Raw genomic sequence first — 27,655 nt, forward strand, 5'->3', positions numbered from 1 at the left:
GTCTTAGCAAATTTACTCACCTGATCTTCTCTGAAACCTACCATAATAGCATAGAACATTGTGGGGATACTAGACTGACTAGCCTATTATTTATTAAAAACAATAACTATGGATCCCTGTAGTATCTCTTTCAAGTGGTCAACCAGAATGTCTTCTAGGGACAGAAAAGTAGCTCATATATTTGTTTTTTTTTGGAGATTAACACTGACAATTGATTGCTAAAAACATAAAGACTAAAAAATTAAATTTATTCTTATTTTGTATTTGGCAAAATGAATTGGTTGCCGTTAACTTTCCATAGTGGGCAGAGGAAAATAAAATAGGGCAAGGTTATGTTAGAAAACCCCAACTCCAGAGCTCTCTAAAGCTCCCTTGGTCTCTCTGGGAACAACAGGATTTTAGCTGTCGCTGTCTCTTGCTCTGCTTGAAGCAATGATTTCAATAACCATTTGACAATACCAAAAGATCAGGCCACGGACGACAAGGCCTCCTGGAGAATTACTTTGGTTTAGCTACTTTAGCAGCTCTTGTCCTTGGAGTCTATTTAAATCACAGAATAGCACCGCCACCGTTTGTCAGGCTAGGCTTCATAGCAGGAGCTCCAGGAAAAGCATGACTTCAGATCCCTGTGCGTATCCAGCTAGTGGTGAGTGAGAACCTGGCAGAGCTGTGCTCCTTGCGTTCTTGAGTTTCGGATTCTGGACTTGGATGCCCCATTATATGGGATTTGATCCAAAGTTATATATGAGAGTGGATTTGAGGGTATTGCTTATTACTCCATTGAATATTTCCTGACCCACAACTCTACCATCTGCCAATTGCTCCTTTTAGTAACTGGGTAAACAGGCAGGTAAGAACTGCAAAACGAGCCACTCCTTTTCAACTAATAAGAATAACAGTACCTAACATTTCATTAGCTCTTTACAAAATAATTTTTGCATGCAATATATTATTTAATCTTTGTAATAACCTGTGAATTTCATTATCCATATTTGACAAATGATGATAACCATTATTTGAGCATCACAACACTGTGAACATCATAATCACTGTGAAGTAAGTTCTACTATCCTCATTTGATAGATTACAACATTGATGTTTAGAAAGATGCCAGAAGTGACCCAAATACCTTGGCTAGAAAGTAGCAGAGCCAAGTTACAAACCTGGGTAATGTGAGTTCTGGATTAATTCTCTCAAGATTTCGAGAAAGGAAACAATAGATTTAAGTCATGATTCAGTCCTGTTTCTATGACTGTTCCCCCAAATGAATCCATGCCCAAAATATCTCACCAGTAATCTAAAAATGATATAAAAATATTAGTAGAAATAATATGAATAGCAACCTGTCTTTATTCCATTTGAAATGTTTACTAGATGGAGGAGTTGGTTTGGGTCACTTACAGAAAATGATAATATATGCATGGATCTTCTCTGACTGCTCCTTCATTTCCCTAACCTCAAATCACTAAGCAACTCACCAATCAACTTTTGAAAGGAAAAAAGGCTTAAAAATGCACCAGGAATATAAACCAAGTGATACAAAGGCAACCCATGGCAAGCTCATCCTCTCCTGTAGGTAGGAAGAAAGAAATGCCAACAAAAGAACTAGAGAATGCCCAAGGTGATATGAACAGAGCTATTGACTTTGCAAAGGCAGCAGGCCTCCTTATGATTATAATCATTTCCTTTGCTTTTACAGTAAACACAATGCAAGAAAAGCTGCTTCTGACATTTTCATAATACCTTATATTTTGGGGAAAAGAAAGGAGCCAAGGAAGCCAGCCTGAGGTAACAGCCACCAGAACTGCTTAGTGTGTCAAAGTACACCTTAGTTCTTGATCCTGGAGGGGGCAACCAGCATTCTGTGCAAAATCCTGAGGAAAGGAATAGGGTACAGACAGTCACAGCAGTGGTGCTTAGCTTTCATGTAAATGAAAACTGTGTAAACCACAGTTTTCTATTTGGCTGTACTAGCAAAATTTGAAACTCCTTACTGAAAACTCCAAACATTCTGACAACCTTTTCTCACCCAACGAAACAGCCTTTTCTGAAGACTAGAATTTAGCCTAAAGCTTGTTTTTTTTAAATACTAGCTTTATTAAGACATAATTTACATAACATAGGATTCAACCATTTAAAATATACAATTAATTGGGTTTTTGTATGTCCTCAGAATTGTGCAACCATCACTACAATCAATTTTAGAACATTTTCATTATTCCAAAATGAAATCCCATACCCAACAGCAGTCACCAACTCCCTCCACCCCACCCAGCCTTTTATCTCCAAGTCTCCAGCTCGAGGCAATCACTAATCTGCTTTCTGTCTCTGGATTTGCCTATTCTGGACTTTTCCTATAAATGTAATCACACAACATGTAACCTTTTGTGTCTGGGTTCTTTCACTTAGAATGATGTTCTCAGGGTTCATCCATGTTGTAGCATGTATCACTACATCATTCCTTTTTATTGCAAAATAATATTCCCCTGTGTGGATACACCACATATTATTTATCCATTTATCAGTCGATGAACGTAAGTTGTTTCCACTTCTTGGCTATTATGAATAATGCTGCGATGAAAATTTGTGCACAAGTTTTTGTGTGAATACATGTTTTTAATTCTCTTTGGCATACAGTAGAATTGCTGGTTCACGTGGTAATTCTATTTTTAAACTTTTGAGGGCTTCTCCAAAGTGGCTGCATTATTTTACATTCCTACTAGCAGTGTATGAGGGTTCCAATTTCTCTACATTGTCACCAAGACTTGTTATTGTCTGTCTTTTTTATCGTAGTCATCCTAGTGGGTATGACATGGTATCTCCCGGATGCTTTGATTTGCATTTCTCTGATAGCTAATTATGTGGACCATGTTTTTATGTACTTATTGGCCATTTGTTTATCTTCTGTGGAGAAATGCCATTCAGATCCTTTGCCCATCTTTTTTTCTTTCTTTTCCTTTTTTTTTTTTTTTTGGTTAGTTTGTCTTTGTAAGCTGTAAGAGGAGTTTCTCCTGAAGCTTTTAACATCAAGTGTACTGTGGATTAAATTTCAAACTCCTTGTGATCAAAGAAGTTGCCAGGTTCATGTGTGGTCAGTCCTGGGTCAGGTCTTTCTGGAGTCTGGGAGTGTGATGGCTTACATGTGGCAAAGTTCCAGTTCCCGACATGGCCCTTCATTGACATGGCTCAGAGTCTCTGTGGCAGGGACATGAGGCATTACTGTTTTCTGCGGCAATTGAAATGCTTAGTTTGTCTACTTTCCAGATATAATCACTGTTGTGTAAAAACATATCACCAGAGCTCCCATCACTTTCTTGAGAAGGAAATCACTGTGCATGAGTGTAAACGCTGATGCCTGAATACTAAAGGTGTTTTTCTCACCTATGCTATTAAGGTTGCCTGCAGAGACCGTCATTTCCTGAGAGGGGAAAACAACTTTAAGTACATTTTATGATCCAGAAAAGAGCAGGAGTAAAAGACAAAACAAAATGATTTTCCTATGTTTCCACCTACCTTGCTAATTAGAACTAAAATTTAGTTTTGACTATTACTGTCTCACAATTCTATATATTCTTTATTTTATATATATTATTATTTAATGTATTCTTTTAAAGCAAGCCCTGGCTGCATATTAGAAGCACCTAAAAAACTTTTAATGTTTAAACATTTTTATTGATTGATTGATTGATTGATTGAGACAGTGTCTCACTCTGTCTCGCAGTTCTGGAGTGCAGTGGCATGATCACATCTCACTGCAGCCTCAACTTCCTGGGCTCAAGCCATCCTCCCACCTCAGCCTCCCATGTAGCCGGGGTGCAGGCAAGAACTACCACACCCATCTGGTTTTTTTTGCATGTGTGTTGTTTTTTTGATTTTTCGTAGAAACAGGATCTCACTTTATTGCCCAGGCTGCTCTAAAACTCCTGGACTCAAGCTATCCTCCCACCTCGATCTCTCAAAGTGCTAGGATTACGAGCATGAGCCACTGCACTTATCCAGAAATTTTTAAATCTATATTCATGCTGGGCTCCCACAAGCAGAATTTGATTTAACTGATCTGGAGTGGGTTTAGGCATTTCTAGTTTGCAAAACCCCACGGTGATTCTAATATGCAGCTGGGTCCAAAACACAAGCCCAACTATTACCAGCCTATTGGTTTATCATCCAACTTAATAACAAGAACCCATTGTCCACTCTAGATTGGTGCCTGTCAGACTTCAACATACATAAGAGTCATCTGGGGATCTTGTTAAAATGCAGATTCTGTGGGCCTGGATGGAGCCTATGATTCTGCAATTCTAACAAGTCCCCCACTTTAGGTGAGGCTGATGCTGAGACTGCTGGTTGGCTATTCAGAGTCCTCAGAGTTGGTGAGCCATTGCATGCTCATGGCTCTTTTTAATTAAACCTTTATCTCCTCAATGATTTAACTTTTTAAAGCAGCCATCATGGAATATAACGTGCTGCAGTCCTTTTAAAAACAGAATTGAAATTCTATCATTGTTCATACAGTCATTCTTTGTTAATGTAAAGATGAAACAATAAAACTCGATATTAAAGTAATGATCTAGATCCTTTAAAGTGGCCATAAAAATACTGCACAGTCAAATGAATAAGGGACCTAGTGGCTGGCTGATTTTGAGTCATATGATTGAAAGGTTTTGGTTCCTGAAGCCAGTCACAGGAGACTCACTTTGTGACCTTGGAAGTTACCAACTTCTCTGAGAGTCATTGTTTTCCCTGTCAATCGCAGGTAGTAGGAATTACTTCTAGGGCTGTTATGAAGATCTGTGAATTAAGAAATGCAAAGAGCCTGTCATTCCACTGGCCTCTGAGTATGTCTAAGGAGAGGGTAAATCTTAAAAGACAAAAAGCAACGGTAAGCATCTAAATATGTGAAATCCTCACTAAATCTTTTGTGTAAGGATCTAAAATGGAGGAGTCTCTTCTCTTTAATCCTCCATTTCATCCTTTCCTGATCTTCTCCCAACATCAAGGGCAGTCTTAAAGAAAAGAAAACAGAGAAGGACAAATTGAGGCTTAAGTTGAAAAAGAGATTGTGGTACCACTTTGGCTTAACAATGAGAAACTAAAATAAATTTTGAAGAGACTTTCTTTTTCCACCCTCATTAATAAAGCCACATCTTTCTTTCTTTTCTGACTGCCTGAGTCAAAACCAGATATAAGAACTCCTTGGTAGTCTGTTTGAAGATGTTCAGGTCCTTTGAGACACATCAGATAAGAGAGAGAGAGACTGGGAAGTAAAGTATAGATGTTGGTTTGGTATCATCAAATAAAAGGCACTGCATACTTCAAAAGGAATGATCTGTATTTTTCCACTGAATAAATTGATCTTTCCTAACCGAATGTTTTTTTCTTTTTCTTTTTTTTAGAAATAGAACCAAAATGTACTTCCATAAAAATTTTGGCCATATTAAGAAATATTTTAATGCTATCGTAAGATTTGTAACTGCTTTGCTAGTTTCCAGAAACTAGTTTTTATAGTATACTGCTCAAATTTGAAAAGTTGTAAAAAACAAGTGAGTTTTCCTGTCTTTATAATAATTATAATAGTTGAAAGTTGCGTGATACCAGTTTTTCTATTTGTTCTTTATCAGTGCAGTAAAAATGCAAGAATTATATTTGGATGAAGGACTGTGTCTACCCAACAGTTCCAGTCTTGTTTTTGTTAACCTGTCTATTTAAAGAAAAGAAGTAGCAACAGCTATGTTTCCCGTTGGTAAACAGAACAGAACAGCCAAAATGGATGTGTGTTCTCAGGGAGCTGGAGTCCTTGTGACAGTGCAAAAGTCCTGTGGACATGGGATTGGTGTGGCAATGGGGCCAACTGGAGGACATTCAAGGTTCCGTCAGTCCTTGAGATTCTTTCTACTGCAGGACTGTGAGGAACATGCTTCTGCTGATTATCAAGCCAAAATAACTGACATCTTCACCAAACCAACCCCATCTCACATACTATCCTCTGTGAAGGAAGAAGTGGTAGCAATATCTTTCATGCATTAGGCTCTGGAAAGTGAAAAGGAGACATCCCAAGGATGTGTTCCTTTAAAAATTACATTGGTTTATTTCACCTCAGCTACCTTTGCTAAGGGGAGAAATTGTTCTGTTCTGAAGCAAAAGGCGAACATTACCAGTGCCTTCTGATTTTTCCCTCTGTTGATTTAAAGGGCTAATTCATAAGGACTGACTTCATCCTGCCACTTTAGATCCACTGAAATGTCCTTTAATAATCAAGTTTCCTATTAATAACTTTACTGTGTAAGAGGAGTGAAGTCAATATATAATTTAGTGGCTCTTCCTGTCAGGAGCATTATTGATTCTATTACTAATGATTTTGAAATGATATGCCATTATGCAAATTCCGTCTGTTTTAGATGTCTTTGCCAGGCACCTACAAAAGTACTTTTTTCTTTTTCTTCATCTTTGATTTTTCCAGTATCATAGTTATCAAGCACTTCAAAATTTTCTAAGAATTGTGATCCTATGAATAGGGATATGCTGGTGATAAATCATAAATGCTTATTTTATATGTGTGGAGCTATATAACTAACTGTGTTTCCCACACTCATCAGCTACTTAGAGTATAGAAAATAGGCCGGATGTGGTGGCTCACCCCTGTAATCCCAGCACCTTGGGGAGGCCAAGGCGAGTGGATCGCCTGAGGTCAGGAGTTCCAGACCAGCCTGGCCAACATGGTGAAACCCTGTCTCTACTAAAAATACAAAAATTAGCTGGGCATGGTGGTGGGCATCTGTAATGCCAGCTACTCAGGAGGTTGAGGCAGGGGAATCACTTGAACCTGGGAGGCGGAGGTTGCAGTAAGCTGAGATCACACCATTGCACTGTAGCCTGGGCAACAAGAGCGAGACTCCATCTCAACAAAAAAAAGAAAAAGAAAGAAAATAAAGCCATTAGAGGATTTAAATATTTATGATATTCACCAAGGTTTAGAAACAATAGGTTGTTTGGTGATTTATTTATTTGTGAATAAGTTGCTTTGTGAACATGAAACAGGTACGTTTTCTACACAAACATTCACCCTATTAGCAAGGCTACTTCTACCATCTCCACTCTGCTTTATTTCTATAATCCAATAAAATATGTGATGAGATGCAGGGTGGGTTGCAAATACAAGATGGAGAAATATAACGTCAGATGTTTTTAAGTAATGCTAACGAGAATATTGCAACATGACTCTCACAACGAGTGGTTTCAGTTTGATGTACCCTACAATGAAGCATCTTCATAATGGACGTTGGGCCATCAAGTCCAGAGAACAGTAGTGTGGCCCTATTATTGTCCATCAGCACTTTCCTACCCTTGGTCTCACCATGCTGTTTGTTTTTGTAGAAATGTATGACTAAAATTTAAGATTGCAAGACTGTGAGATGGAAATTAATACCCAAAATGCATAAGTTTTGTTGACAAAGAAGACAGACATTTGGCGGTTTTGTTTAGGGCAAATTTAATCTATTTTACAACATCAAATTCAGTTCTAATTATCAAATAATCATTCCTTACATCCATCCTCCTGTGCCTTCTCTAATATTTTATGTTTTTTGGATATTAGGGAAAAATTAAACATTCTAGTTTAGTCACAGCAGAATAATTTTTTATACTAAAGATGCAAATTTAAAAAATAATTCTAAAAGGAAGGAGCTGTTTACAGTATACATGCAACTGGACATTATCATACTGTTGGTAGTTTTGTAAATATCTAACCACTCTTTAAAAGATGATTGTGGCTTTAGTCACTTATAGCTGTTCATCTAGTGTGTTCATATTTCAGTATTTGAGGACAGAAATGAGATAGAAAGGAGTTTCATGAGCTGCAGCTTTTTAAGAGTGAGAAATTGGAATGTGAGTATCATTCAAGAATGTTCTTTAGCTGAGGAACAGAGAGTATGTTATTGGGTTTCAGGAAACCAGAACCAATCATTTGGTCTCAGGTCTACAATGCTAAGCCAAAAAGCAAGACTTAAGCATTTGGCATTAGGTGCTGGGAAATTCAGGGAATTAAAAGTAACTTCTACCTATGACTCCTTCATATTAGGAAAGAAGACTAATATTCTTTAGTATGCATAGATCTAATGAGACTTAATGTCTTGGATAAATAAAATAAAGACAAGATTATAAACCAATTTCCTTGCAGAAGACCTAAAAATCTCCACCAAAATTAAAAAATGGCCATGCTGTTAAAATTCCATGTCTACAAACACTCATTGTTTCAGAAACATTGATCAGAATTGTTCTTGGCCAATGTTACTGGAAACATTTTTTCAAGACAAATCAGTGTTTAAGAGGCTTCTAATAAGTTGTAGTATATGAAGTGTTTAAGCCCTTATTAATTAAAAGGTAACATTAGGTTGGTTTATTTTCAGTCATCAAGAATGCTTATGGAAAGTTGAGATTTACATAATATTTGCATTTGTCCTACCTGCCTGTCAGTCACTCATAGCCATAGCACCATAAGGCAAGAACTGTTAAAGGTTGGATTACAGGAAGAAGAATTCTAATGAAAACACCTTGGTGTGTTGGTGACGTTTGAAAGTAGTGTAAATGGCATGTTTCATAGAAAGTTAAAACTCAACTTTGGAAGAATGAAAATAACTACAACATCATGACTCCCACCTGCTGCCACCCCACTTTCAAAACAGCTGTTGTGAAGCCACAGCTTCCATCTTTAGAAAGACAAACAAAACATGAACAACTTCCTGCTGTGGTCTAGCTGGAGAATCTGACTAACCTGAATAAGAGTTTGATTCTAAGACATTGGGCGGGGTGAAATAACTTGACTATATTTTCTTTGTGATATTTTTATTCATTTATTATTTTAGTAACAATTTATGATAAAAATACTATATTTGGAACTATAATAAAGCACAATGAAGGAAAAAAATGACCTGTAAGCCCATTGCTCAGAGATAACCTCTATTAATATCTTGATGGGATTTTTTGACTTGTTCTAAAGGAGTGAGTTCCAGGGCAGAGCTTAGACAATCCAATGGTTAAGGCATTTACTAAATTAATGTGTTTTTCTTTTCTTATTATTGTGATCTGTGTTTTTATGCTTTTCCTCCTTATGATGATGACAAACCTATTAGTACTGAATGCTATATTTTGCCTAAAATAATTCTGTGGCCCTGGGCAGGGGAGCTATGCATTGGGTGAAATCTCCGATCTTTCATACCTATCTGATACCCATTCTTGAAGAAAAAACTCACAGTACAGAAGTTTCTCGATTACTGCTTGTCTGAAAGTGCAGCTGGTTAACCTTGCTTTCCTCTTCTCTATGTTCCTTCTCTTCTCTTTCCTCTTCCCCTTGTTCGTCAATTTCTATTCTCTGTTTCAGCAAAACAATATCAGTCAAGGTAATTGATGATGAGGAGTATGAGAAAAACAAGACCTTCTTCCTTGAGATTGGAGAGCCCCGCCTGGTGGAGATGAGTGAGAAGAAAGGTGGGGGAGCTGCTCCAGGGCTGAGCCCAACAGCTTCTGCTGGCCTGTGCCACCCCTGGATGCCTGCACTCTTCAGAACATGACTTACAATGCACACATCCCTCCACCTATGTAACAGGGCACAGATCTCATGCTGAGCCACAGTGGACGGGCCTGTAGCTACATCAGCCAGTGTTAGTTGCGCTGCACATTAATGTCTGAGAGATCAATTTTCAGGGCAGTCAATCAAGCGTCCATTTCTGGGAAAGTTGCTGCAGATGCCATGCAATGCCATGCCAAAATACCCCAAAATGGGGTATCTACTGACTGCTAACTGAAGCGGGAATAATTCCTGAAAGTGATAAATTAGCAAAGAAAACTTAATGGGGGCCAGCCAAGAGTACCCAAGATGCCCTTTTACATACTTCAGGAGGCCCATGTGCTGCCAGTTCTCTCTCCATAACATCACAGTAACATTCAGCTTGGTGGACACCAAGAGCATGAGCGTGTGACTCCAACCATTTGTTTTGCCTTTGTCTTGTGTTCCCACAGGAAGATCATTACCATTAGAATATTTGACCGTGAGGAATATGAGAAAGAGTGCAGTTTCTCCCTTGTGCTTGAGGAACCAAAATGGATAAGAAGAGGAATGAAAGGTGTGAGAGTAAACAAAGACATACCAGCGAGAAATTGTACTCTTCTCTCTCCGTGTCTCCCTACTCTCACACTTAACTCTCTCCTCTTCCTCGGCTTCCAAGTACTATACTTCATTGCCTTTAAAGCTTTAGCAATTTCATTTCCCTTCCCTAATTCACAAGTGCAACAGGCAACGCCCACTCTCTTCAGGAAATGCCAACTAACCTTGATTGCAACCAGATTTAATAACACTGAAAGGGATTTCTGTAATTCAGAAATGATTATATAAAAGAATGTGTTTAGTTTTTCACTACTCACGGTTTATTCTAAAATGTCACTCCAATTATTAAATCTCCCCTAAAATTTTAGTGATAAAGACTACTTAATACCTCATCAATCATACCTCAATAAAGCTGGAAAAAAGAAACTGCTTAATACCTGTTAGTAGATGACCCTAATGGCAACTAACAGGAAACTTCAGAATTCAAATAATTAGGCTTCTTTAGAGAACACAGTTTAAAAATATTTAATAAGAACAAAGATCCTTAAAGAGTAGTATTTTCAATATTCTAGTGCTCATTTTAGCATATTTTTATATCAAATACATTTAAAAGGCACCATACCTATGAAACCAAAGCCTACCTAGCTTTATGCTCCAAAATCTCTTGATACTTACAGAATTAGTAAATTATTAACATATATAATAAAAAGAAAAAATAAAAGTAGTGTCCATTATAACTAGATTTTGCTGACTTTGCTGATTATTAATATATGGCATTTATTTCATAGGAAAGACAGCAATCTTGTATCAGCTTTTCAGAGGATTTTTTATTCTGAATTGTTCATAGGGCTTCATATAATTATCCTCTAATAGTGGCCATTTTAAAAGGAATTCTGGTGATTTACTTGTTGTGTAAAATGAGCAGACCACATATTAATAGCTTTTATTAATTGCATACAAACAATTGGTGAGAGCAGTATGATATAATGAGATGGGCCACTTTGTAAGAAATGTATGCTTTTACAAGTAGAGGGAAAAATAAAATATATAGGACTAACTGCTATGTAGACATATAGGAAAATTTATCCCACGTTCGTCCCACGTTTGTGGCCTCACAGTCCATTGGTGGGAAAAAACACATATGTTTCTGTGTTAATCAAGTTCAAGATGGCAACAGGAGTCTTTGGAGTGATGGGAAAAGGAGCACTCAAGACCTGTTTTAATGTAGCCTATTTAATATGCTCCATAGATGGTAGACGGAAGAAAAAGAGACCAGAAAATTATGCTGATTTCTTACAAAGATGGGATCCAAAATGCCTCATTAACATACAGGAGAAAGCACTTTCCTCTAAATGTATTCCTCCAAAGAACTTTATCTCAAGGAGGAGCATCTTGGATTCTGCTCTTTCAATTGCCATTTTAGTAAAATATGCTCTCATGTAACAGCAAATTAAAATTCCTTAATAGCACTATCCAGTTTCACACCCGCCAAGTGAATTCTTGTCACTATTAATAAATTACTGACTTTTTTTTAGAAAGTATCCTCTAATGCCACTATCATTAGAGAGAAAACTGGGCCCAAAAAAGTAACCGTAACATTCCCGTCTTCAACTCAGGAAATAATTTGATATATTTAGCAAGGTTGCTTTTACTAAAATAAAGTGCTACAGTACATTCTGGCTTAAAGCACATAACCTGAAAGACAAATTATATATCCCCCTCCCCCCAACCCAATGCCCTGTCAGTTTCCTGGGATGATATGTCCACTAGAAGGATTCTGGTTATCTAATAATGTACAGAATTCACAGATAAGGACACAAATAGGTGTTAATTCCTGGGACTATTAAGCTTTAAGGATTTTAAAACATAAGCAATTCTCGGTGGACAAAATATCATCCAAATAGAACATCCCAAGATAGTGCTTTACCTTGGGCTAAACTTTCCTTCCAGGCAGGGAACCCAAAATGGAATTTCCCAGGATGTTTCACCTGTACTTACTGAATAAAAGGTGTGATACCTGAGTTCCTGGGTTATTTAAGACTTCCATATGTTGGATTGACCAAATCCCAGGCAATGTTTAATGAGGAAGCCTCACTCATATCAACTTAAGAAAGAATTTCATACAATGTTTCTACTGTATTTGGTAAACTAGATTTATATACTAGGTATAAACATATATACTAGAAATGTCTTATTAAATGTAAAGAAATTATATATAAGGTGAAATATATATACACACACACACACACATACACACATATATACGTATGTATTCAATCACACACATTTTCAGAAATTTCAGTTGGGATTTTTTATTCAGAAATATTCCCATCACTATATTTCTTTGGGGTATACACATTTTTAGCAGTGGCTCCCTACCACTGTAATCAGATCTGCCTGGATTTCTTTCTGCTGATATTCCTCTTACTTTCATTATTCATCTGGTCTCTTATTCTGTGTTTGTCTTTGTCTGTTTCCTTCACAGCCCTGTTATTGAATGAGCTTGGTAAGCATTTCATTTCTTGCATTTCCTTTCCATTTTTCTAGATTATTTTCCATTTCCGTCAGGTGATATAGTAGCTCTGTGACTTTTATTTCTCTTGACTTGCTAGCAAGATTGTTGTTTAGGGCCATTGACCTCATTTTGTCAAGGTCAAATAGTTTATATTGCATTTGTAATTTAGTACAACCTTTTAAAAAATCGGTGATTTAATTTGTGCATTAAATCTCATAATCTTAAAAGAATGATTAGTGATTCAGTCATGAATGTTTTCCTAGTCTTCTTGATTGTAAATATAATTTGGCAAGTACCTTGGGTGGGTTGTCAGGCAGTCTGATTTCACTGGTATTTGTTATGTAGAGTGTCAAATTATAACATTTGTTGTTGTTTTTTTTTCTTTTTTAGGTGGCTTCACAATAACAGGTATGAATTTTTCAAGTCTAATGCTATCTAACTTTTACTGTCTGTTCTCACCAGATGTTATTACATTAAAAAAAATTCTCATTTTTATTTGCTTTTAATGAAGGAAAATACCTGTTTGGTAAGACAATTTTTTTAATGTTCATTATTTTTCCCCAAATACCCTTAACCGTCAATCCAAACCCACATCTTATGTAACTTGCATTAATATTTAACTGTGGCACATGGTGTGCTCTTGCTGGTTTTACACATTTAACGTTTTACAAATTAATAATGTGTGTGTGTTGTGTTTATAAGCTGTTCATATGGAAAAACTGTAACTGTTCATATTTTGACACTGATCAATTTACAAATGTTCACATAGTGCTAATGATGTACAGTTCCCTGATAGAGGCTCCAAAGAGCACTAGAATAAGGTGACACAATTGCTAGCCTCAGAGAAACATAGAAGCCGACATCCAAGACAGATCCGTGGTCCAAGCTCAGGATCTTAATAACACATAAATGCCATATTGAGAAAATACATAAAAATACGTGTTGAGGAAATACGTAAAAATACATCATTTTAACACATAATTTTTAATTCATAAATTATGTATGTAAATACATAATTTATAATACATAATATAATACCATGTTGAGCAGAGCCTTCCCCTCATCCCACCACACCAATCTGAGGGTCTCCCTGGGGACTTAGGTTTTAGTATTAATAACATGGTAATGAGTAATATTTCTGCCACTTGAAGTATATTACAAAGTATTCTATAAAAACTCAAAATGTCAAAATTAAAAGTTTCAAGCATTTAAATTTAGAATGGTACTCAGCCTGTGTTGATTGCATTATTTAGCACAACTCTAAAACTATATTCTTGTGTACAAAACAAAGATATTTCCTTACAGCATCCTCTGTTGTCTCCAAATATCTCCTCAGCCTTTTAGAGTCATCTGTGCACATTTAGAGAGAGAGATAAATATTTAAACAGTAGGTCTGTCTGAAGCTGTAGGTTGACGATTTCTTTAATGACCTACATTCTACATCAGTATGTGACATCTTCCAATATATTGTGCCAATATCAAAATTTTCCAATATATTGTGCAGATATCAAAATTTTGAAATCAGAGATCTGAACAAAAATATTTAGAAGGAAATATACTTCAAATTTCTGATCACGAAAATACTATGTCTGGAACTGGGATGAACCTAATCCACTGTTAGTGCAAACTCATGAACAAGCAATTCCAAAGTGATTCTGTCCGAAGTAGAATTTTCTAAATGTGTGCAGTTTCATGTGGGCCGTTCCCCATGGGCTGTTGCTCTCCACTGCTTCTCTCTAGACATGGCATTTAATGACCAAATGATTCATAGACTCTGAGAGACACAGAAGTTGAAAGGGATAAAAATGTTAAACAGGACAAGTCTTTGTGTTGGATTTCTTAAATCTGATTCATCTGAAGCTCTTTTGGGTCAGATCTCCCCAGTTGTGTACTACTAAAGGTTATTTTTTAAATCAAGTGCAGGAATTTATACTCCTTTTTTTAAACTTTTATCTCCTTTTTCTCATTCCATCATTTTAACTGCTTGAAGTCCCGTTGTAAACACTCTAATTCTGTCACCCAAGGATAAATTAGTTATCCCTGGGAGATTTGAAGAAGGTGTAAATTTAGCAAGCCAGTCTTCATGACTGAATTGAAGTAATAATGTTTTTAAGTCAATCATTATAGAAATAGTGTACTATCCAACAGCACCTTCCATCCTGTGAAATCTGATAAATAGACCTTAACTAAAAACCTGTGGCTACTAGGATCCTCTGTTAAAACACATTGACGTGTTTGAATATCTTTCTGTTTTCTTTATTATTGAATGTGTCAGGATTTTTTTTTTTTTTTTTGAGATGGAGTCTCGCTCTATTGCCAGGCTGGAGTACAGTGGCACGATCTCGGCTCACTGCAACCTCCATCTCCAGGGTTCAAGCGATTCTCCTGCCTCAGCCTCCTGAGTGTCTGGGACTACAGGCACGTGCCACCACGCCTAGCTAATTTTTTGTATTTTTAGTAGAGACAAGGTTTCACCACGTTGGCCAGGATAGTCTCAATCTCCTGACCTCGTGATCCACCCACCTCCGCCTCCCAAAGTGCTGGGATTACAGGCGTGAGCCACCACACCTGGCCCAAATTTTGTTTTAAGGGCCTTCCTTCTATGTCATTTGAACTATCCTCCCTTTTAATATCTCAGGTAATGGGATCCTAGTTTTCTTTTCTCAGAACTTCTTTGCATCAAATTCTATAATATCTGTCTGATAATATCCAACTTTTCCTGCCTTGGTCACAACTGGCATCCAAGATGACAGAATCACCTCCTACAAAGGTTTCTATCATTTCATGTAGTTCATTAAGTTCTTCCTATGGCTGAAACTCTAATCTGAAATGGCAGTTTCCTATTACCATCACCTCTTCCCAAGACTTGAAATTAATGCAGTTAGAACAAGAGAATGTTCCAAAACTCTGGGAATTTTCTACACTGGCCTGTCCATTCCTACTTTCTAAGAAATCGTCTCACTTTACATGACCCATCTTTTCCTAAATCAAACCAGAATGCCTAGGATCCACTCTCTACTGATGCCCCTGAGGACAGTTCTAAAACTTAGGTCTACAGCGAAAAGCAGCTTTAAGCCCTAAAGAATTTTTCTTTGAAGTCAGTTGGAGGCTTTGAAGTCAAGGCTTTGAGATGCAGGGGCAGTAAGAAGAATTAATCTAGCCCTGGGACTGTGCCTGCAGCTTTTACATGGACTTGCACAGCTGAGTGTGAAAATCTAAATTTGAAGCAGAATATATGGAAATTGAAAAAAATCGTCTGATCCACAGCCTAATACCAATATTTCAGAGATCTCATTAGTGGTGGACATTAAGTGTTGGAGGTGCTTTTGGAATCTGCAGATCTTTACCTATTGTTCCCAGACCTTGCCTCATTAAAAGGCCCTTGTTTGGGCCTATGATCTCATTCCCCCTTGACCTTCCAGTCATGTGACAAGGTAACACTCTAAATATTATAACTCATTAGAGTTTGTAAAGATTTCTTTTTCATCATATCACTTTATCACCAACCTTATAGAGTAAGACATTGTTCTCACATATAGGGGAGGAAATGAAGGTTTAAATAAATTAATGATGACTGTTCTAATCCCAGCACTGTCCTGTTTCCTCTCCTCTAGCTTATTTCTACCTGCATCTTGAAATTATACATCGAACCCCTTTTTTACTCAAAACCCACATCTATCTAATAAATTCCATCATTATGACTTTCAGTTAAATGAAAAATGAGAAGTACCACAGAAGGGGGAAACTGGACCATATAAACATGAATAGTTTAATAAATTAAGTATTCTGGCTCACTATGGAGAGAAGAATGTATGTTTGATCCCCAAAACTTCTAAGATATAGTTCTCTAATTAAAAATCAGTCAGTATACCTATTTAATATTACTCCTCTAATCATATTATGCTTAGTACATAATAGGCTTAATAAGACACAAGACTTTTTAAGGAAGCCAAACTATGAAAATTCTGACAGTTGAAAATGTTTTCATCACTTCAATATGTAGGCTGGAGGAACAAAGCCTGTTAAATTCAGCTTCACTTTATAACTGAGAAGCCTGAGAGTCAGAGAAAGGAAAGCCCTTGCCTAAGTTTAGATGACAAGCATATGGCAGAGGTGGCACTGAATCCCAAATCTCATGACTCCCAGGTCAGTTATGGGTAGCTTTTGGTAGAGGCAAATAGCAAGTGAATCTGGAAGTCAGTTGAACCAGGAGTTCAATGAGAACCCCCTAGGCCTAGGTTAACCCTAGGTTATCCAAACAGTTGCTGTGATGATGGCCTACCTTTGCAAAAAACCTACAGGCGTACATAACATTCTCCCCTTCAGACTGCTCAGGAAATAAATGTAGTAAGCATATCCCCAGGTGTTGTGTTACTTGACCCTCCAAAAAACCTGTAACATAGACAGAGCAGGTACTATTGTCACCATTTTACATGGGGAGAAACTGGAAAAATGGCCTACTCAAGGCTATATTGTTGGGACTAATAGGCTTCCCAACCACAACACCTGCCACTATACCTTTTGTTGTTCCATGATGCTTCTGGAAGCGGTACCTTGAAGGACCTTGACACATCATTTAAGATACCTGTAGGAATCTGGCTGTACTCACTACCATGGGGCTTGTGGTTTGTTGACACAGTCTTGTTTGGCTCATGAAATACTCGCTCATCTCTGAGCAGTGATCTCCATCAGTAACCTCCACCAGAGCTCCCTTCTGTGACCTACCTAGGGGTGACCTATGACCATTTAATCCCCAAACTAACATTGCTTGTGATGTGTGCATCTGGGTGTGATGTTTAGCTTACTAATTCCACAAAGCTCTGATAGCAAATCAATGCAATCCATTCTGCTGATTTTTCTGCCTGTCCTTTTGCTAGGCCAACCTGTCTTCAGGAAGGTTCATGCTAGAGAACATCCGATTCTCTCTACTGTAATCACCATTGCAGGTACTCATTTCCTCATGATCCTTGAAAACCACAGCCTCCCAAAGTTCTTTAATCTTAGAGACATTAGAGTCATGGATTTTAGCCCCTCTCCTCTCTAAAACATTGCTAAGTAATGCTGCGGCTTCTCTGGCAGCCAGTGGTATGGTGGATTACAACAAAACACAAGCACGTGAGGGCAGAAAAGGAGCACTGAGGAGGGGCCAGCCCAGCCTGCAGAGAAGACTGATCCCATGGCCACTCTCTCCTGAGTTTCAATGTATTCCAGATTTCTTGCAAATATTTCTTCTCACACATCAGTTTTTATCCCAAGTATAATGAAGTTTCTTTATTTTATTTGAGATGGGGATTCTCTCTGTCACTCAAGCTGGAGTGCAATGGTGGAATCAATCACAGCTCACTGCAGCTTCAACCTCCTGGGCCCAAGGGATCCTCGCACCTCAGCCTCCTGAGTAGCTAGGACTATAGGTGTGTACCACCATGCCCAGCTACTTTTTGTACTTTTTGTAGAGACGGGGTCTCACCATGTGGCCCAGGCTGGTCTGGAACTCCTGGGCTCAAGCAATCCACCCGCCTCTGCCTCACCAAGTGTTAGGATTACCGGAATGAGTCACGGTGCCCAACCATGAAGTTTCTTTTAAAGCTGAGCTGTATTTCTTCCCAGAGCCTGCCCTTGCTGCCCCCAGGCAACATAATGTTAGCTAGATATGCACAGATGATAGTACATCTGTGGGGTTTCTCCGCAGGGGAAATAAATGACATTGACAGGGTGACTAGAGGATTACACAGCTATCCCAGATCTAATATAGGTTTAGAGCCCAAATATCATCTCTAATGATATTTGGGTCTATATCAGTCACTTTAGCCTCCAATCAGAGGCCAGCCACATGCTAAAAATTGTCAAGAGAGACCTCTGCTTTCTGACTTGTCAGCATAGTTCTGAGTGGAGGATCAAAATGATCTGGAGCAAATTGTCCCACCACTGGCCTTGTCCGCCTCTCCAAATTCTACATTGTTTGTACAGTTTTAAAATGTGACTACATTAAAGACTCCCAACAGTGTCCCCTGAGGTAGAGATCTTGATAATGAGATGGACCTTATGGGTTGTATTGTTCTCCCACTCTCAGCACTTCACCTCTTACACTGACTCTGCTTCAAAATACAGCTTGAACCAGAGAGCATTAGAAACAGCTTTCTCAAAATGCTGCTTTCCCCAGATGCCAGGTACCTATTAGCTTTTATTATTTGCTATTGCTCGCAAAATCAATTACTCAGGAGAAGGGAGATTCCCCACTGGTGATTCTATTCCAGGATTGTTTTATGTCCTGTCAATATTGATTTTAACAGTGGCTGTTAATTATGCATTTGATCTTTAAGTTGTTTGGATTGGTTAAGACTATGATGTTATATAATTTATTCCCAACTTCTCAATAAAAGATGGTGAATTTTAAAAGTGTGCATGTGCGCTCAGGAGGAGAAAGAGTATATTTTCCATCTGAGAGAACTAAAACCACAGCATGTTATCTCACTCTGCAGAAGTAAAGAAATGAAAGTGACCCCAACCATAGTAAAATAATCTGCTTTTGATCCAATGCTCCAAGAGAAAAGGAAACAAAATAGATGATTAAAATTTTTAAAATGCTGTTAAACCATTTCCCTATTCAACAGAAAGTATCTAAAGGCAGAAAACAGTTTTGCTAAAAACTAGACTTGGCTCTCATTTTTGCCAGTCAAAAATCTAGACCATAAATGTGAATTTATCAGTATAACTGTAGAGCAATAATAGAATCTATACAGCTGCCATTTCTCAGTTACATATAAATAAAAGTTTATGATACTTAAGTCAAAACGGCCCTGACCCTTCCATAACCCTGTACTTTTGTATTTTGATTTCTCTCTGCCTGGAATGAACTTCCGCATTCCACCACCTCCTAGCCATCCTTACCATCACCTTCACCGGGCAATCTTCTATATGTGCTTCAAGGCTGACTTCAAATAGCTCCTCTTTCCTGAAGCTTCCCTCAGAAAAGGAAGGCTTCCTTCCCTGACTCCCTTTAGGCCAACTGAGTTGTTCCCCAACCCTGGTCCCCTAGTCCTTATCATGCCTAGAAGTTGTCCGTTGTATATTCCTGTCCCCATTACATCATAAGTTCCTGGAAAGTAGAGGAGGAAGTGCTGACATGGTATGGAGTACAATGACATGTGCTCAATGAAAAAAATGATCCGTTTTTTATGGGTTGAGCAACTAAGAGGCTTTATTAACAGTGAGTTGGAGAGTCACACAGCAAATACTTATTGAGCACCTACTATATTCCATATATTGTAATAGGTGCCAGAGGATACAAGGATGGTTCAAAGCACAATGAAACTTATTATTCTATCTCGGTGAGTTTATGTGCTGGATATTTATATGTAAAGATAATTAAAAACTTAAAAAACAGTCTATGAAAATGTCCATGGTCTATACACACAACGAATATTAAGGAATTAATATAAGGTTAGAGTGGTAGTTCTTAAATCTCCTCACTCATCAATAGGGAGTTATTTCATGCCAGAAGAGGTGGGGTTTTGAAAGATAAGATTTAACCAAATGAGAATTGTGAAGCTTGTCCAGGTGAATACACAAAGGGATAAAAGTGTGGAATTAAGAAATCTAAGTCCCTTTGAAGCAAGAGTGGAGCAAATGATAGAAACAGTGTGCCTTACTGTTTTTTAGGTTAATATGAAATAAGTTAACACTATATTTCTTAATTTTTGTCATTCCCATACCGCTTTGGTTGCATACCAACTATGCTATTTACTTAATGTAATTTTTGAAATTGCCTCATGTTTATACTTTATTAAGTTTGTTTTTAAAAGAAAACTTTAAGTCACTAACACAGGAAAACTAGTATCGTTTGCCACAAATAGTAAAATTTAAAAATTTTTACAATGGAAAAAAGTTATTAAATTCTAGCTAGATGATGACAAGTGCTCTATACCTGAGAACTATTTTGACTATCTATCTTAAAAGGTACAAGTCGAGATGTTAGGAACTAGTTACAGACCTAACAGCACCAAATTAAGCATTTCTTCCTGATCAGAAGGACTGAAGGATTTTTGGAAAAGAAAGAACCTTTTCACTCATTGTATGATTTGACTTCATTTACTTAATCCATGTCCAGTTATTTAATACCATGATCAAAACCAGTTTAATTTTGTGAAATGCTGCACTTAACAATGCTACCACATCACCTTTGTTTTGTAATTTCTCATTTTTTTCTAGGTAGATTGCCTTGAGTCCCATTAAAAGCAACTTGTCATTTATAAGTAAACTACAAAAAAGAAGGCCATAATAAATATTCTCCCCCAATATCTTCACAGTTTAAATAGATGTCCAAGTTGTAATATTCCTTCTTCTGAGAAAACCATTCTTGTTCTGTGTAAGTCTTCAACTCATCCATGTTCAGCTAAAGTTTCAAACAGTGTATAAACTACAATGTAGTTTAAACTACAAAGTAGCATAAACTACTGCTATGAAAACTACCAATAACATTATCCTGGGTTCAAGGATCACAAAGCAGTAGTAATCAAAATTATTAATTTCAGTGCTGGATAAATTGTACTTCATGTATCTCAGCCACCTCTCTTGACTAGACACACATAATTTTGCAAGGACAAATCTTGGAGAACCAGAACCCTTTGCCTTCCCTTGGGTCATAACTTCCCAATCCTACTATAAAAAATATTACCACTTTTATAGTTAAAATTAATCTCCTTGCCCCTCTCCTTTGCCTCTGCTAACATTCAGCAGCTTCTGACCAGTCCAAAATCATTTATTTTTAGTCTTCATCTAATTTATTTGGTGCCCTGTAATCTCTGAGGCTAAGAAAGCAGATTTTAAAATGGGCTTTTAGGAAGACACTATAAAATGTATACTAAAGAATTAATAAATATGCTACATTCTGCTTTTGCCTTTTGTTGGTTTCACCCTTGAAATATTAAATGCTGGCAGTGCCTCTAGCCCATTCACTCCTTGCCCTCACAATGAGCAGCTAGCCTAGGAACCATTCCCTGCAACAGTTGCCAAAGCAACAACGGAGCCACCATGGCATGGGTCCCTCAGCAGAAGGGAGGCCATGGGTCTTTGGAGGTAATGGGAGGTATGGACTTCTACAGAAGCTAATGTTTAAGTGTACCAGGCAGGAAGCCAGGACCAAACATCCCTTTCATTGGATGTCTTTTTAGTCAACAGCCCCCTGTTGGAGGCACTTTGTCCAGAGGTCCTAGAAATGAGGCCATCAGGGCTGAGGTCTTTCCATATCACTGATACTGTTTCATTGGAGACAATGTTCATTCCACTTAAATCTGAGAAGTAGCAGCTTGTCTTGTTTCAGCATTCTGGGCCTAAAGGATGAGGGTAATTATAGGACCAGTGTTTGTCCTTCTTATGTGCATGGCCTTTTCAGTCTGGGATTTATCCTAATGACCTTCACACAGAGAGAGCCAACATAATAATGTGAGCTTCCCCTCATTAATGGGCTCTTGGATCCATTAACATTTCCTCAGCACCCACCATCCTCTCCTGGACTGTAAGCTACATGGTGGTTCTGGAAATAATTGGGCTCATATGGTGAGTGAGTATTTTAACTCCCGAAAGGCCTCACCCTCGCCCTCCCTGTTTACTTTAAGATTAACATGGCCAAGGTTTTCCTAACAAATTTTGGCTTTGCACCAGATTGAAGCAGCACTGGAGCCCAGGCATCTCACAGAAATATGGAATGGATGTTTTGCTGTTTAACTTGCAACAGGGTCTCTTGGCAAGAGAGAGGCTAAAGTCAGAATTTCCTGTTTCCCCTCTCTTTGGGCCTCAGGCATTTTCTATTGCCCCTAGAAAGTGGAGAGGAAGAGGCCAGACTCTGCCATCTCTCAGGGTCACTCTAGCACTTTCAGTTGTGTTTCCCTTTGGTCACGTGCTGAAAGATTGTGTACAAACAGCCAACTGAGCCAGCGTCACAGGGAATAGCTGCGTGACTCCCTTAACATAGGCAATGTACAGGCAGAGTCTTTTCGCAGTGATATGCCCCATACATTACTTTTCCTCAACTGAACTTTTGCATGAGCTTAGATTGTGAGATGTTATAATCACTTGCTGTCACAGTGATATGCTGCCTTACATGCCAAGTGTCTGTCTGGCTCTTCCCTCCAGCATCGTGATCTCACCCAGGGGGCTTTAGTAGGTCATTAGGGCTTCCTTCCTCCTTAGCTTTCTTATGGCAGGATCCAGGGATTTCCAAACGAAACAGAACACAGTGCTCACTCTCTGATACTTCCGTTTCACAGATGAATATGATGACAAGCAGCCACTGACCAGCAAAGAGGAAGAGGAGAGGCGCATTGCAGAAATGGGGCGCCCCATCCTGGGAGAGCACACCAAGTTGGAAGTGATCATTGAAGAATCCTATGAATTCAAGGTACGCTCACCAACACTGCCCACCAGGAGCCAGGCTCACCTTGGGACAGAAACTGTTCATAGGGTTGGCCAAAGCTGTCAGATCCACCTGGAAAGAGTAGTAGATGTAATTTCAGGAACTGGCTTGTGAATTGAGAGCCTTTGGGGCCACATTGGAATGATAAAGTTAGGAACCAAGGAGTCCTTTAAACCAAACAGCATCAGAACCAGGGCCCAGCAGGAGGCATCCATGACTGCACAAGGTCAGAGGTGCCCCAAAGGGAAGGTTTAATCTGAGGAGATAGCAAGGAAGATGCAAAGGTGGATCCTAAGAGATTGTTATGTGTGGGAGAAACCAAGTTCTATTTGAAAATGCTAATAAACCTGTCAGAGCAAGGCATTCACACTGCTGAAAATTAGGGGGCTTTTGTTTTGGAGGGGGATAGTAATGTCTCCCTATGGTACATCCCATTGACAAGCTCTCATTTATATTTAATCACCCTCTTCAGATCCAAGGACATTTTACTACAGTCAATATACAGAACGTAGAGTGCCTGCAACCCGAGTTTACAGTTGAGCTTATAAAATTGGATTCCCAGTTCTCTAGATGATAAAAGTCATTTTTGCAGAAGTTGAATGTGTGGGCCTCGGGATGGAGCTTAAGACTTTGAAGTGAAATTTCCTGTTGATCCTTAGCTGCTCCCTCTGTCCCTATGTCCCCTCCCATCCCTTCTGCCCTGCGTGGTTCTAGCATCTGGGAAGACCACAGGGGAAGAAACACTTCAGTTCTGCACTGGGATATGAAAGGTGCATCCCCTCTCTTGCTTTCCAGAATTACAAACCCAGAGCACAGCAGTATTTTACCTGCTTACTTTTCAAAAGCAGACACTGTTCCTGTTTGAAACACCAGAATGAAGGTTTCAAAAGAGAGAATCAGATCACCAATTTAGAAGTTTCAGATTTTATCTGGACTTCTCATAATAGTCCCCTCTTTTCCTTTAGCTGGATCCATTAATTATTTTTTAATTTAGTTCACAAATGGAGGTGCTTGATAGGAGACAGGTGGAAAACAAAATGTCTTTGAAATTAAAGTGGAATATTTTAAGATAAAAATGCAATTAAACTTTTTCCTTCAAGCCACTGAAAATCTGTCTGTTAACTCTTCTTTCACACATTTCCATAGGAGGAGGGGGTCAGGGGGTAAACACTGGAACCAATGCTTTCTAGGCAGACCCCGATCATTAGACCCCCATTGTATGACACAGAACTTGGCTTGTTGCACAACCATGCCTGGAATGTGCACAAGTTCCCTGTAATTCCAGAAGTCGGGGAATGTCAGACTGTCCATTTCTGGTGACCCATCTACTCATCTTTTCTCCATGTGTGTTCAACCTCACTCTTCCTCATTCACCCTCTTTTCATTTGGAATCAGAGAGCCTCGTGCCATTTTCTGCAGCAGAGAGTCTATGGGTTGGTATTCCTGAAGCAAGCTTGCCCCTGCCCTTTGCCTGGGTTCTCCAGGGGAATTGTGTGTTCTCTCCTTTATGGGATAATCCCCAACCTTCCCCTTCCATGCACCCATGACAGGAAGAGCAATCATAGTAACTTCCCATAAGAAGCATTAAGTTAAATAAGGCCGGGCACAGTCTTCCAGGCAGCAAAGCTTTCTTGGTCCAAAGCCCTTTCTGGTAACCACTATAATGATCTGACCATTTGAAAGTGCCCCAAGTCTCTACATGAAACTAGTTGTTTGGGGTACTTATCTTTGTAGGATAGCTTCCATAGACTATTTCCTGTCATCTCTTCAAAGTTCATCCGTATAGTTACCATTAATATCTATAGGGCACGTTAGGGGCATGTTTTAGAACTGCCCTTAAGTATCAGCTTTGATTTTTTATTATTTAACAAATTTCTTCTACTAGAACATAGGGATCTTAAAGAACTTATTCAGAGCTCCCAGAACTGTACCAGACACCCAAATCTGGGTGATACCTTTCAATGGCCCACACTCTGCTTTACCCACTGAGCTCTTGTTTACTATGGTGTGACTGAGGACCTGGTTTTACTAACACCCATTGCTGAGGGTGAGGTTTTCACAAGCCTTTGAAAATCTAGTGCAGTGAAAAACTGATCACTACCATTTAGGAACCTCCTAGGTAAATACAGACAACAGTGTCCAAGTTCAGGTGTCTGAACTATATCTTTATTCACTCCCATTTTTCCCATAGGTCAAGGAAGGATACATATGCAAATTAAGTCCTAGGAAGAACTCTGGCTATACTATAATCCCCCAGGATTAACATGAACTACAGTTTAAAATCTACCCTGAGTTTTACACATAGAAGTTTAGTTTATCTTAAACATTTGTTCTTTAGCAGCTATTTCTTGAGGAAAGTCTGTGCTCAATGTTAGAGAAGTTTATCTGTTCAATTGTTTATTTCCCAGGTGATGGGATACCCCGTCATGGATTCAGCACAGAGTGCCTCTTTGGAGAGAACTGTCCCAAGTTTCCACTACATTAGGAAAAATTGAGGTCATTTCTTATTACATTCTACAAGGCACTTTGAATTTGTAGCAGTGAGGATGGTCAGAGTACTTGATGAGATGTGGCTGAGTTGAGAGAGGAAAGATGGATGCTGGTCATGTGCTTCAAGTTATGGTGGCCAACAGCAGTGATGGTTACAGCTGTTATCAGGGGCACCAGCAGTTCTAGACACAAAGCTAGAAGCTGAAAGGTCATCACCCTAAGGACATACAATTCAGCCAAGAATAATGTCATGAATACGGAGTGAGCCAGTTGGAGATGGGCCCTTTCATGCTTATTATCTTCTCAATGTTTCAAGTCTGTTCCAATGACTCTTCTTGAGCAAACATGCTTGATATTATGATTTGGCTTTGGCCTTTAATACAAGCCCTTTAGATAGCATTTTGCTTACTCCCAGTTAGCTGGAAATGTGCTCTCTTAAACCATAGTCAATTCAGGTACATTGCATAAAACATATACAGATTTCAACCTATGACAAATAATGTGTTTTCTGCCTCTTTGCAATTAGTGGAAATTTGAGGATGCTCTGACAGTAAGTGTGGATGTTTGGTAGACTAGTCACTGTGGTAGTTTCTTGGGAAGAGCAGCCTTAGTGTCTTGGAAATGACTTTTCTCCCTGTAGTTGCCATGACTTGTGGTAGTGCTTTCAGTCCATCTGCTTGCTTAGTTTCCTCGTGAACGTTTGGCTGCTCCTGTTGTTACGTTAACTGAATTTAGAAAGCTAGAGAGTACTGATTGTACAAAACAAGGTGCTTAAAAAGTTCCAAAGAAAAATAAGGGGTTTGCAGCACAGTGCCAGTAAAGCAGGGGAGATTTAGGGCAAGGTAAACTGCAACATGCCCTAAACCGTAAGAACTGACCTTTTCTTGTCTTTTTGTCTATTCTTGTTTGCAATAGGAATAGGGTGAGCATGGGATTCTCTAACAGGCAAGAGGCTGACAAAATAGTACCCAGAGAAAAATCCATTTATTGATGATCATGCAGCAGGCAACCTGGAGACTCCATTATCTGGCTACATTTCATTAATAAACAAAAACCAGTAGCAATATTTTTTGGTTCCATAATCTGTTTGTCACTTCCGGCTATTTGCGGATATGTAGTGCTGAATAAGGCATATGTTAATTCACTTGCAGACGAAACACTACAGATGAAACCAGTAGAGAAGCAAGTTGGTAAAGCATTCGGGGGATGGATGGGCTTTTGCAGCATTTGCTATTCTAAACACTGAGGCTATTCTTCATTAGTCAGTGAAGGAGACTTGTATTTGCTACAAAGAAGTTTCCATTTCAGAATGTTTCCAACTAAGGACCATGCTTGTTTGCATAATCATAACAGTGTTTGATGTCAATACTGTTGTTCTGAGCCTAACATCTGCTACCCTTTATATAACTCTGGAGTTTCAAAATCAACAAGGTCTTGGATTTCCTGAGGCCTTAGCAAACCCAGCATTTATTATATTTTTCTTTTCAACCTTTCTAGAGTACTGTGGACAAACTCATTAAGAAGACAAACCTGGCCCTTGTGGTTGGGACAAACAGCTGGAGAGAACAGTTCATTGAAGCTATCACTGTCAGTGCTGGTGAGTGCCTTTCTCTGCATAATATAAATTAGAATTGCCCAATCTGAGCTGAGTTTTCCTACTGTGGCTACTTGGTCTATGGCAAAGCACCAAAGGGCTTCCATGGCAAAATTAAGGGAGAAATAAGTTGATTTGTTAATGTATGCACATTTTAAAGACGAAATTGACTATCTAGATGAAGCAAATGTCTTCAAACATGACATTTTTCTCCATCTATATTGCATCTTTCTGGAAATAGACAAGATAAATTTAAAGCGTTTTGTGTCTCTAATTCACGAATAGCCAATCACTAGGCTTTGTCTGAAAAATTCCCTGTAAGCAGCACAAAGGTAGCCAAGTGAAGGTCAAGAAAAAAGCAGCAAAATCCTAGGTGGAAAGGGAAGACATTAAGACACTTGACCACAACCATCTGCATCATTTTACACTCTCTTCAACAATATTCAACAAATATGTGTTTGCACTGTCTCTAGAAATAGAAATAGAATTACATTCTGTTTCTTCTTGCACAAGCAAAGTACAGAGTTTTATTTAGGAAGTTCCTACAAA

General features: G+C 38.6%; 1 protein-coding gene across 16 annotated transcripts in view; it reads left to right on the forward strand.

Annotated features, from left to right (window-relative positions):
- Positions 1-27,655, forward strand: part of SLC8A1 (solute carrier family 8 member A1) — a 332,278-nt gene that overhangs the window by 256,944 nt on the left and 47,679 nt on the right. For 4 of the 16 annotated variants that reach the window (XM_054545980.2, XM_054545982.2, XM_054545983.2 and 1 more), the window contains 6 exons: positions 9,374-9,480; positions 12,582-12,602; positions 13,002-13,019; positions 17,489-17,557; positions 22,877-23,007; positions 27,010-27,109. In XM_054545980.2, the coding sequence (XP_054401955.1) occupies positions 9,374-9,480; positions 12,582-12,602; positions 13,002-13,019; positions 17,489-17,557; positions 22,877-23,007; positions 27,010-27,109 (446 nt within the window). 16 annotated transcript variants of the gene reach the window in all.

This window comes from Pongo abelii, chromosome 12 (assembly GCF_028885655.2).
Source record: "Pongo abelii isolate AG06213 chromosome 12, NHGRI_mPonAbe1-v2.0_pri, whole genome shotgun sequence".
Taxonomy (NCBI): Eukaryota; Metazoa; Chordata; class Mammalia; order Primates; family Hominidae; genus Pongo; species Pongo abelii.